General features: G+C 30.1%; 2 protein-coding genes across 2 annotated transcripts; both read right to left on the bottom strand.

Moving 5' to 3' along the window:
* Window positions 1-4,497: 4,497 nt before the first annotated feature.
* LOC110646695 (protein S40-1) lies at window positions 4,498-5,339 on the bottom strand. The gene has a single exon (XM_021800221.2). It carries the CDS (start codon window positions 5,103-5,105, stop codon window positions 4,719-4,721), a length of 387 nt encoding a protein of 128 aa, XP_021655913.2. The 5' UTR covers window positions 5,106-5,339; the 3' UTR covers window positions 4,498-4,718.
* Window positions 5,340-7,762: 2,423 nt separating this feature from the next.
* Window positions 7,763-12,609, bottom strand: LOC110646690 (subtilisin-like protease SBT5.6). Its single transcript, XM_021800211.2, has 8 exons — window positions 12,405-12,609; window positions 12,114-12,306; window positions 11,818-12,009; window positions 11,585-11,696; window positions 9,393-9,954; window positions 9,194-9,288; window positions 8,745-9,102; window positions 7,763-8,654 (listed from the first exon to the last, which is right to left on the bottom strand). The coding sequence occupies exons 1-8, from the start codon at window positions 12,468-12,470 to the stop codon at window positions 7,899-7,901; spliced, it is 2,334 nt and encodes a 777-aa protein (XP_021655903.2). The 5' UTR covers window positions 12,471-12,609; the 3' UTR covers window positions 7,763-7,898.
* Between the last annotated feature and the right edge of the window lie 588 nt (window positions 12,610-13,197).

Here is a 13,197-nt window from a genome sequence, read left to right on the forward strand (position 1 = left end):
CCTAAGACTACAATCCAAAGAAAACCAAGAATAAAGCCCAAACTACCCAAACCTTATTAGATTTAGGAAATAGGAGTATAGTTTTCCTCCCCGTGAATGGTAGAATACATAGCAGGGATGATTAAAGATTTTATTGGCTCTGTTGTATATCTGTCAAATTTCAACAAAATTTGCTGGTCATTTCTTTCTAGAGTAAATCCTTTCTTGATATTGTGGGAAATTCTTGGTCAGATCATGGTTATTGACCTTGAAATTAAAAAACCTTGAAGTTTTGTGGGATAAATCAGGTTATGAAGAATTTGCAATTCTGATAAAACTTTCATCCTTCTTTTCAAATAACAGTGGGAGGTGGAATTATTGATAATAAAGTTGTAATTTTTCATTCCTATTCCTAGATAGTCTTATCCTTAATAGATTCTTTTCTTTAGAAGCTCTACTTATAATTAAAAACTAATTATGGCACATGTGCTTTGCTTGGAAGATTTTGCAATTTCCATTAATGAGTGGACAAAACCTTGGATGGCAATGTCGCTATACAGAGAAAAAAACAAGGACAAAAGGTTTCTATAACCAATGGACAATAGTTGAATGAATCGTATTATGAATGATATATCAAACATGGCAGTTCAGTCAAGATAAGGTTATTCTGCAATAAAACTTTAGAAGTATGAATGCATTATATGATTAAAGGATAAGGTTGATATTGAAACTCTCTTGATAAGAAACTAGTTTTGAAAATGGGATTTTGAATCATTCATTAGTCAAATATAGTAATATGGATGTCATAATCAACTTCCTGCCACAGTAATTCTTACCAACACGTATATTTCTCTGTTTGAAGTCATTTTCTTGCATTGACCTTATCATTATATATAGTATGTATATGATTTTCATCTCCTCTTTTTTCTTTTGGATTTAATACCCATTAGTATATGGAATATGGCAAGAGAATCATTCTTGTTGAATTAAAAAAATCATAATTTATAGAGACTTCTTGTTATTTCTGGAAACTAATTTTTGTTGGTTTGTTTTAAAATGATTTTTTTATAAAATTAAATACTTGTGAAACTATGTAGACTGAAAGTGTTGCATTTGTCTCTGTGTGCCATTTCAGAATATGATAACGGATTTTTAGGGTTCTAAACAAAAAAGCATCTTTTTGCCACATATGATTTAAGATTAAGGCCACCCACATTCATTCAAGTTTTCGTGGTGTTACGAGATAATGACACTTCAAAATTTTATTAATCTAAAATAATGCAAGATATATTAAAATTTTTTTTATATGATATAAAAAAAGATATATTATAAAATTTATCATTATAATTCAATGCCACGTTCATGGATTTTTATGGTCTCCAATGGGCCATGCTTTTTAGTTAATCCTGCAAGTTATTTCATTTAATAAATTATAAAAAAAGTAAATTATTTTCTTATATATGTATTATACTATAATTAATATTTTAATTTATATATGTTAAAAAAGATAAAATTAATTTAATATTTATTTTTTTTCCCTACATTGTTCCGTCCCCCTATTATTTTTTTAACTTTTTATTAACAAAAAATAAAAATACTTTAATATTTTAAAAAAATTATTATTTCATGGCTTTTTTATTATTATTAAAATTTTAATAATTGATTGATTACCTTTTATTCTCTTTATTAATAATTAAATTGACAAAGAATAGACAGAGAAATAAAATGTATGAGTAAAACAAAACTTAAAATATATATATATATATATATATATTATTTGGTTGCGATGTGCACAACTCATGATAATTCCTTATTCGTTGTATTTGGGAGATTGAGGTTTAACTTCTCATGTATTATAAGAAATGAGAGATCAATTGATTTTTTTTATTTACTTTTACATAAATATGTGCTTTTATAAATTGACATTTTTTAAATTTATGTATTTTAATTTAAAAAAAACAATTTTTTAATAAAAAATTAATTGCAAAATATATATATTTAATAGTATTATTAATAATATAATTCTTGATAATTTGCAGGGCATTAAATCTTATTAAATATAATTATAACAATATTTTTTATAATACTTTGTTATTCAGAAAAAAAAAATTTCTAAATTTTTTATTGCCCTTATATATGTAATTTCAAAAAATATTTTTTTTATTTTAAAAATATAAAATTTTAAATACTAATTAAGATAAAATATAAAAATAAGAAAGCAAAATATCCATTATAAAAATCAGAATTCACCCACTTTATTTTTTTATTTTTGAGTTTACTTTTTAAAAATAGATATTCCTTGAAACTTGAAAGGCCACTAAATTTTAGGGTAAAAAAAAATTTGCAGAGCTTCTTATTCCAAAATATTGCAAAATTGAAGCTAAAATAACATCTTTTTAAAAATAATAAATTTTAAACTAAATAAATAGATATTTAAATTCGCTACGTTTTTAAAAATTAATTGTTTTAATAATTTTTATATTTATTATTTCCTCCCTACTTTTTCAAAGTAAACCGACAACTTGAAAATAATAATTAAATTCCAATTATCCAATATTTTATTAAATAAATTGAGAAATTCAATTATTTTTTATTTTTTTTCCAACTTTTAAGAATCTGTGGATGCGTTGTAGTCCACGTCATAAATTAATAGCCGACAATGTCCGGGACTTTTTCTGACAATCCTTTCATTGTGAAACACGTGGCACTGAATCATATTTGCAGCCTCGTTGTCGCACGTGGCCTCGGTGTCATATGATTTCGTTTGTGATTATTGATGTTATTATAAGTTACGTATACTTTATTTTTTTTGTTATTTTTAATCCTTACCTCGGCCACACGTGTGACAGATTGCAATTGACTAACTATTACTATTATTATATTTCAAATAAATGATTAAAATGTTATAATTAAAATATATTAAATTTAATTTTTAAATTAATGTTAATACATTATAATTAATATATCTAATGAAATATTTTCCTCCACAGTTATTATTAAAAAAAAAACACACAATTTTTCCTACTTTCACTAATAAAAAATAATTAAAAAAAATACACAGTAAAAAAAAGGATAATGCAAAAAAAACTTTATAATTGAAAAAATGTGCAATAAAATTCCAGACTTTAAAACCCAAATAAATAATTGCTGATGAAAGCAATGATGTTTAAATTAATAGTTGAATTAAGTTTACAAGTTACAAAGTTCAAATACAATCCAATTCAAGATTTACAATCCACACGTCATGGGAATTAATAATATAATCAAAGAAAAGTATATAAAAATTCTTTGTATGAGCAAAAGAAATGTTCAAATTAAAGAATCCTAATCACGGTGATTAGCTCTACTAATTAATATTTTCTTCATAATAAAGTTAGGCAAAATCTTCAAATAGAGAAAAAAAAAAAAGGAATTTATTAATAATATGACATGAAGGTCTATAATCCATGGTAGGATTATTAAAAAAAAAAAAACCTAGTTGGCGCAAATCAAGAGGGATTCCTAAATTCCTGTGTCATCAACTAAACCTAATTGGTGAGAGACCCAAGAGATACCTCTTGCTAATTTGCTGACTCTTGATTATTATTATTATTATTATTTTTATAATTAAATAGATTAAATCCCTGTTCCAACCACTTTAATATGATTGAAAGCACATGTTCAAATCATGGTGCTAATAATTTCAACAAAACCCATAATTTTAACTAATCTACACCTTTTAACATCCCTCATCCTTATGTTAAAGACCCCCAAAAAAAAAAAAAAAATCCTTCATCCTTATCTTTATTACTAATAGAAAAAGTCAAATAATACTATAATCATTAAAGCAAAAAATTATCCATTAATTTTATGTGATTTATTAATTTTGAGTTTAATCTTAATTAAATTTAAATTAATAAAAAAATAAAAATTTAATGAAGTTTCGCAAAATGTAAAATATAAAAATTGTAAAAAAATAAAAATAAAAATAAAAAATAAATGAATCTTAACTCAGCTATTTATAAAATTGCGAGATATTAGTTCAAATCTTAATAACAAAGAATATAAAAAACATAAACCCATTTTTTCTTTTTCTTTTTTTTTTTCCTTTTCTTTATTAATATACAGAATAAAAATTTACAATGCCATAGTCAAGTATATCAGCTGAAAGAGATAATATGCAATAAGGTTGAGGGAATTCCAAATCCAATCCCTGTGCATGAAACCCATTTTTCAGCCAAATATAATCTCCATACTCCAGACCCACACCACCTACTTGAAAATGAAGAAACCAGCTGTGCATGTTGGCAATGTCCAAGGTGAAGACAAATCTCCAACACATTATTGCTACACCATTTCCATTTAGACATTGCACATCCTGACACTAAACCACTGCATGCAGCTTCCTAGCTGTATAAATTAATCAAACTGCTGCTGCTTTATTATTCAGCAGATATTAAACCAACAAAATATTACTACCAATAATAATTTTAGCCTAATTGTTCTCAAAAAAAAAAAAAATTTTTTTAGCCTAATTAATTAATGAACAATTAATAATATTTCATCTCTTTCTAATCCCAAATTTTTCTTTGGTCTCATTTGCTTACAAGTTACAGGCTAAAGAAACTTCAAGACAAAAACAAAGGAAAGGAAATCATTTTTTTTTTTTTTTTTTTGTGGAAGACGTCTCTTCTTCTTCTTCTAAAACTCTAAGGAACAGAACAGAAGTGAGATTGGGCTGATCTTGAAAGAATTAATGGTTATGTTTCTAGAAATCCAGTCAACCTAAGAATTGAATTCCTAACTTGGCTCAAATCCCTTCCTTTTAATGTCCTTCCATTTCCAGTGCAAACAGAGAATGCCATTTTCCCTTGAATTCTCCTCCCAATTATAACATGCGGCGGAATCAATTCCTCTCTATCAAATTCCTCTTCAAAATCATCACCAGCCTCCGAAAACTGCAACACATTGCTGCAAGGGATATTCACAGGCACGGAAGAACAAGTTGTTGTCGATTTCTTCTGCTTCTTTATGTTGCCACTCCGATTACTATTATTATTATTTTGACGATCCATTTCCTTGAAGCCGATGTGGTGGTGGTGGTCGGAGAAAATGATATCGGATTCCTGAAACTCTTCGGCGGCCATGTAATAAACGGAAGAAAAGGTGTGAAGAAAGGAGATATAACTGTAGAGAGAAGGAGAAGGGGAGAGATTTATAGAGGAGAATCTGAAATCGTAGAGAGTACACTATTGATTGTTTCGTTTGTGTTGATAGATGGCGTCACTCCATTGGAGTTGATTGCGGTCCCCGCTTTCTCTCTCTCTTACTTGTGGCTTACGGCTTTTTGTTTCTACTTTGTATTGTAGCTTCCATTATGCTGGTCAAGAGTCGGTTCGACTCCTCAATTAAATTCAGATTAATCTGAATTTATGATTCGTTTAATTGGGGATTAATTAGAGACTCCCCCTTGAGTCGTTGAATCAAGCCAAATTGAAACTAATTGTTACGATCATTATTTTTTAGGTGGTTCAAATTAATATATATGCTCAAAAAAATAAATTGTACTTTTAAATAAGAGTGTGTGGTTTTAATTTAATTAAGGATTTGTCAATTTCAATTTAGTTTTGTGTCGATTCTTTATTGTTTTAGTTTTGACTCTAATTTGATACGGTTCTTGGTTCTAGTTTAGTTTGGTACGATTTCAATTTAATTTTTAATTTTTAAAATAATTTTATGTAATTATTTTTTTAAAAAGTCATAATTAACTTTTAAAATTTCAAATAGCTTATTAATATATAATATATCATATAATATATCTTTTAATTATTTTTAAATTATATAATATTTAACTATAAAATATAAATATTATTACGAATTAACATATGTATAATATAATAATATATTTATAATTAAGAATTATAGGATAATTTAATATATTTATAACTAAAATTATTAAAAAAAATATAGAGAAATAAAATATAATATTATTGTGCATTTAGTATAATTATATAAATATATAATACATCTAAAAAAATTAAAAAAGATATGTATAAATTCAAATTTTGATTCGATTCTAATTTAGTATATTTTTATTCAATTTTAATATAATTTTAATTTAATTCTTAATGAAAAACTAAAATCGAATTAAAGTATAAAAAAAATTTCATCTCGGTGTAATTTTTTAATTCGATTCAATTCTTCAAAAATTATAGCTTCAAAGAGTTTCACTCGAATTAAATGATTTTTTTAATGAAATTAAAATCATAAAAATTGAAATTAAAATCATATTTAAATCAAATTAAAATTAAAATGAAATTGATAAAAAACTGAAATTAATTAAAATCGGATTGATTCCATCTAACTTTAATATACTTTTTCTCAAATTGGACTAAAAAACAACTCAATTCGATCTGGTGAATAGGCCTAGCTTCCAACTTCTTAAAAATATTTGAGAATGAAATAACTTTTTTAATAATATATATATATATTATTTTAATAATATTAATATAAATTATTCGAGCTAATTAACTTGTAAGTAGAAATTACGAAGCCAAAACCATTGAAATCTGTAATATTCACTAATGATTGGGATAAAACGCGTAGGCGTGAAGCCACAAATTCAACGACCAGCACTGTCACAAGCAGCTGCGGCTGCCGCACCCGGCGGCTCATGCTCCGCGTCAGAGCAAGATGGGTCCCATTTATAAAAATACGCCAAAAGGAGGAGGGGAGGTGAGGTCCACCTAATCTATGGCGCTAAATCACAGAGAATGAATTCCAATACGACAAAGCATTTTTCCACTGGACACGTGTGTTCATGACGTCATGAGAAGTCTAAATTATATTATTTGAGGTGCCACGTAGCCAGCGCAGTTGTCGTGCAAGTCATTGTAATGGCTATTTTCTGGTTTGTTAATTATTTGGTGGCACACAGTGGAATCTCAATCTCCATTGAAGGCCTGCCAACGGATAGCGTGAAAAATAACTTAATAATATATTTCGTTTTATTAACTGAAAACACAAGCTACTAAAATTTTAAAAATAAAATTTAAGAAAATTAATTGTATTTCATGTCATTTAAATTGCTTATAAATTAAATTAAATATTAAATTATTACATTAGTTAAAATTAAAGATTTGAAATGGGAAAGAAATGTATAAATTTCCACAAGAAGGAACCTAAAATTATATAAGGTTGTAGAAAATTAATTACGAAAAGAAAAATAGAGAAAAAGGATTGGTTGAACTAAAAGAGAAATACATTTTTGAAAGAGTTCCCATAAAAGGGTACTTGACGTACATGTTCTCTTTTTCAAGATAATGACTACGCACAAAGTTTCGTAGCTGTTGCTTTTTGGCAATTTTTACTTTGCATGCGTATTTGCTTGATATTTTTATTATAATGATGCTGATAATGACTTCATTCTCATCTAATCATCAATCAATCAATCAAACTAGCTTTATACAAGTACATGAAATTTAACAGTACAAACAATAATATTGACGTAAAACTCATTTATATATATAAACTGAAGTTACATAATTATATTTTTCAATTTATTGATCAAAGATTAGCATAATTGTCATAAGTTTGCTTTAGAACTTTTCTTGGTTTAAACTTTGGATGTGCTCATCAATCTTCTATGTATTGCCAAATACCAAAAGCCCAACTAGCTCAAACCCAAAACGTTGTGTTGTTATCTTATTTCGGTTAAGGTTGTATGGATTTCAGAAGTTGAGCTTAGCAGCCTGCGGCCCACAAGAGGTCCAGGCATGGAAGTTCCAGATTCAATATTTACACATATCAAGAAACTAAAATTATTATTCAAGTTCTAGCCAACCAAATTATAAAATATTCAATGATGAAAAATCTTGAATGTTCTTCATGCTCGTACTCTAAAAATCCTGAAACAGAATGAATAAATAAAGAAGAAAAGCCTATGCTAGAGACACTGCAACGGGGCTTCTCACATAATGATAACTATCAGTCCAAGTGTACCAGCCAAAGGCAAAGTCATCCTTATAATACTTCTTTGCAGTATGAGCATCTCTTGCTCTAACTGTTAAAGTGAAGCTTATCTTTTGCCCAACTTTATCGAAGTACAAAATACTTGGCGAGGCTTTAATGGAAATTCCCTTAGGTGGTTTGGCAGTGAAGAAGTAGACACTTTTGGCAGCACCAACATTCGTCACATTCCTCTTAACTATTACAGTGCCATTCAGTTTAGGAATTGAAACCGATGGATAGTTCAAATTGTATGTTGGCTCCAATGTTGCTTTTTTTGGGCAATGATAATCGCCCACTTTTGAATATCCATAGTTGCAAAGGTAGGCAATGTAGTCGTCATAGGATGCATCATACACTAGACCAGGGTCTGCTGCCTTGGCTGGTCGGAAGTGACCAGAACCGAATTGGAAAGGATCTGCAATTTTACCTGATGGATCGATTATAGACTGACCCTTGTTATTTTTCATCCAGGCTGTGGTCATTATGGCAGATCTTATGGCTGCACTGCTCCATTTAGGATATATGGCTCTAAGAAGTGCAGCTACAGCAGAAACATGGGGACAAGCCATAGAAGTTCCTGACTCAATGACATAATCCGCGATTCTATGATCAGCCCACAATTTTGTAGGCGAAGATCCTCGACTCCATGCTGCCAAGATATTTAACCCTGGCGCTGTGATGTCAGGCTACAAGAAAGAAGAGATTGATTCAATTTCTATTATTCATCTTATCAGTCGCGTCTTTAAACTGATTAGTAGTTATAATCAATTCATTACCTTGAGAATATTAAGATCAAGGACATTTGGACCCCTACTAGTGAATGCAGCCATGGAAGGTGCGGGTGAATAATTTAACACAGTCTTTGCCTTTGCAATGATAGCCGTTGGCTTATTGGCAGACTTAATGTAGTTAATAATTTCAATTGCATCGTTAGCATCCACAGCAGTTGCTGGAAGAACATGAGCATCCACTGATATGTCATTGCCATTTTGTGGACTATTTCCTAAGACAAAACCAGCACCACCAGCCCTTTTCACCTCCATGCCTTTTCCAACTCTCATTCCAAGCCCTCTCATGCACAACACTATCTTCCCCTTTACCTTCTCAGGAGAAAGAGAATTAGGGAGGCATTGGCTGCAAATTAAGATTCACAGATAAAATTAATAATTAATCATGCCGTTTAAAAGAATGAAGAAAAATAACTAAGCAAAAGAAGAGTTGGTACTTTGATTCATTCTTGGGAACTCCTGGAGCCGCCACATCTGCTGCATACACTAATGGGTGCATTTTGTCTAGCTTGTATAGAGTAGCAGTTTGCCCCTAAAATCAAAACCATCCATGGATATGCATCAAAACAAATTCAATACAACAGAAAACTAAACCATAACATATAAAAAAAAAAAAAAGAAAAGAAAAATTCTTACGACAATCTTCTTGCCATTTCCAAGCACAATAGGCCCCAAAAACGCACGATCCAGGCTACTAGCACCAACAGTAATAATCCAAGGAGCAGGGTTGGACAAGGTACCCGGAGCAGGACCTAAGTTACCAGCAGAACAAGAAACTACAATGTTGTTTTTGACAGCATGTAAAGCACCAATGGCAATGCCATCTTCCGCGTACGGTATTGGCTCGGTGGTACCAATGGACATGCTTAATACATGGACTCCATCCTTCACGGCGTCGTCTATGGCTGCAAGCATATCTTCTTCGAAACATGTGTTGCCTTCTGCTTTTTCTTGATTAGGAATCGCCCAACAGGCCTTGTATATGGCCAGGTGTGCTGATGGTGCCCCGCCCGAGGCTGTTCCGCTGGCGAAACCACCGTAGGCAGCGACGTCATGCACCTGCCTTCCGGCAACTGTGGACGCCGTGTGAGTTCCGTGGCCGTCCAAGTCACGCGGTGACATGATGTCCTCGGTGGCATTGAGTTTTTTGTAGTAGTTTAAGTAACCCTCAATGTAGTATCTAGCTCCGATAATTTTCCTGCAAAAATGTTCATAGTATTGCATTTGTTACAATGGAGATTTTTTTTAAGCTGTTACAATAGAGAAAATAAGTAATTATTGAATAATTATGTATTTTTTTTTTCATCAATTAGGCATTGGTTCGTTTTTAAGTTAAAAAAAAAAAGTGAAATCCTATGTTCAAATTTCTAAGAAGTTTTAGATCGCAAATTCAATTCCTTTCCAACTATACACATTGATTTAATTATTTACCTTTGATTTGGCATTCTTTCTGTAGTTCATCCCACAAAATAAAATCTATAATTAATCTCACAATTAATGAATAATAAAGTCCTTAACAAAATTATAATAATTTTGTCAATACATGCTAAGTTATATATCATATACACATATTATGTGGGATCATAAAGAATAAGACTCATATACCGAGATATGTAGAAGATAATATATAACATCATACATACAAGCATAATTTTAGCTTTTTTTTTATTGGAAACACATATAGAGAATAAATACAGAATATTTTTTTAATAAAATTATAATAATTTTGTCAAGATATGATAAATTAGTAATAAACGATAAGGGATCAAAAAGACCTAATTTATATTTGAGTTAAAAAAAAATGAAATCCTATTTTCGAATTGCCAAGAGGTATTAGATCATGAGAAATTCCTTCCCAATTATATACATCAATTTAACTATTTACATTTGATTTGGCATTCTTTATGTAGTTCATCACACAAAATAAAGTCCATAATTAATCTCACAATTAAAGAACAATAAAGCTTATGATTCCTACATGAAAACCATAATGAAAAGTTTCAAAAATAATCATTATTTTGGTATCCATATTCTAGTAGTAAAATGGAAGGGAAGGATCAATAATTTTATGAATCCTATCGATGAAAATTGTGGGGCTAAATTCAAGAATAGACGGATGAATTCTGACAGGGTCAAATGCTAAAATAAAGAGGGTAATGTGAAGGATAAGAAGAGTTCACAAGATAGTGAATGAAAAGAAGACAAAAGACAAGAAAGGTAGGTCATATGGGCAATGTGTTTTAGTGAAGTGGACAAAACTGGGACCAATATTCTAAAATAATCGAATAAAGAGATCCATATAATCTAGGGCAGGGTGCAGGCCCATTTGAAGCTGTCAATAGAAATGCCATTCTTGGATTCTTGGAAAAATCCTTGGCAAATCGGTTTAAGAACAGTAACCTACAAGATAAGGTAACTTTTATTTCCTCCCCCCCTTTGGTATCTTGTATGGTTAACTAACATGCAACTGAAATGATTATGCTCTATAGTTTTAAGTTTAATTTTTTTTTCCCCTCCTTTGGATGATGAAGATTCCAATATTCCATAACTGAGAGTTGTGAATTTATAGCCACTTGAAAATGACATCTACTTTAGACAAGAGCACCCATCATTGAAACACAAGGCCATATACATATTTTAAGAAGGATTTCAACCCAGTAGGGCTCAGACTTGCTTTTCACAAGCCAATCATCAATAATCGCTAGTTCTTTTTTAAAAAAAAAAAAAAAACAAAAGCAGTTGTTGGTGTTAAATAGACAAAGAGGTTTTCCAAAAAAGCATTATTTCACAGAGTTTATAATAGAAACAAAGGAGTATCCATTACTCACTTGTTACAGTGGGATGAGTTAAAATCAACCCCACTTTGGCAGATTCCCTTCCATGATTTTGGAATGGGTCCCATGCCTTCATCACTGAAACTCTTGGATTCTGGCCACACACCTGATGATCAAAAAAAAAATTCACCAAAATATCCATCATAAGCAGTAATTTTTCCTTGAACCTGTCAAACCATAATGTGTATATATACTAGAAAAGTAACAGTTAGACCATTTATTTTTACCACTATCCATGACCCCCACAATCACATTTTTGCCAAATCCAGCCTTCAATGGTAATTCTCTTTCCCCAACGGAGCGATTTTTCGAGGAGTGTCCGTCTCCCTCTTCCAAGCCTACAAATTCCCATGACCTTGTAGTTTGCGTTGAGTACTTTCCTGGCTTGGTTTCATACACAGTAACCACTTCTTCCAACTCTGCAACCAGATTATTTCAACAGTATGCCTAAGTGAGAGAGAGAGAGAGAGAGAGAGAGAGAGAGAGAGATTACAAGCAAAACCCATGTAATAATTTTGTGTACCAGACAGTTTGGAGGCTTCTTCTGGGGTTAGCAATGCAGCGAAACCATTGATGCTGTGCTTGTAGCTGTAAATAAGAGAATCTATAGCTTCTTCCTCAGTTTCTTTCACTGAGTTCAAATATGAGAGATGAGTTTCTTCTATTTCAGCATGTGTTTTCTCTCCACTATGCTCTCCAAAGTATACTATGTAGCTCTGTCATTAAAATTAAAAACACAATATCAACGCAAGTCTGTGATTAAAACATTATAAGATATAGAAAACAAAAACAACCAAACCAAACCAAACCTTACCTTTTTCTTTGTGCATGAGGCTAAAAGAGGTAGAAGGAGAAGAAAGAAAATACAAAATCTTTTCATGGTTGCTGATGGTGATTGCACAATGGCAATCTTCAAGAGATTTTGGGCATTTATATGATCAGTTAATAGGATCTTATTTCAAATTGAAAAGGTCTATCTTCAAATGAACGTGGCCCATATTTTCTAGGATAGTATAAGGAAAATATTAAGTGTTTGTTTTATAGGAAAAAAGTCTATTCAAAACTATAAAAAGAATTTTATTTGTAATCAATCACTGTCCTTACCATATTTTGGTTGAATTTCCATCTTTTTGCTAACTTATAGCTAAACATCTCCATAGGACGCTTCCTTATGGAGAGTGGACTTTTAATTCCATTTGATTGAATCTAATTAGTGTTAGAGTAGAGGTAAATAACTTCACAAATTCACAGGATGTCACATCCCTCTGAACTTCAAATATTTTTTTTTTGTTACACCCAAAAAAAATACAATTAACTTGTTTCATAATTTATCGTCTTCGATTTCAATTTCATCATGGCTAACATTCAGGAGTTAATTAGTGGATAAATGGTTGGTAAAATGTCTGTTTAGATATCAAATAGTCATATAAATTCATTTCAAAGTTAAATTAAGTCATTTAACTTTTAAAAAAAATTAAATAAATTATTTATATTTTAAAAATAAATCAAATAAAACTCTTTTACTATTTTAAAAATAAATAAACCTTTTAACTTTTAAAAATAAATAATCCTATATATTTTATATATAACATTTCGGTCGGTTGTTT

The sequence above is a fragment of the Hevea brasiliensis genome, unplaced genomic scaffold (assembly GCF_030052815.1).
Source record: "Hevea brasiliensis isolate MT/VB/25A 57/8 unplaced genomic scaffold, ASM3005281v1 Scaf332, whole genome shotgun sequence".
NCBI classification, from domain to species: Eukaryota; Viridiplantae; Streptophyta; class Magnoliopsida; order Malpighiales; family Euphorbiaceae; genus Hevea; species Hevea brasiliensis.

Coding starts and splice junctions, on each gene's coding strand:
- LOC110646695 (XM_021800221.2), bottom strand. CDS start 5,105: ATGGCCGCCGAAGAGTTTCAGGAATCCGATATCATTTTCTCCGACCAC.
- LOC110646690 (XM_021800211.2), bottom strand. CDS start 12,470: ATGAAAAGATTTTGTATTTTCTTTCTTCTCCTTCTACCTCTTTTAGCC. Junction 9,955..11,584: donor AACTCATCCCACTGTAACAA/GTGAGTAATGGA, acceptor ACATTTTTGCAG/GAAAATTATCGGAGCTAGAT. Junction 9,289..9,392: donor GAAATGGCAAGAAGATTGTC/GTAAGAATTTTT, acceptor TTTTGATTTTAG/GGGCAAACTGCTACTCTATA.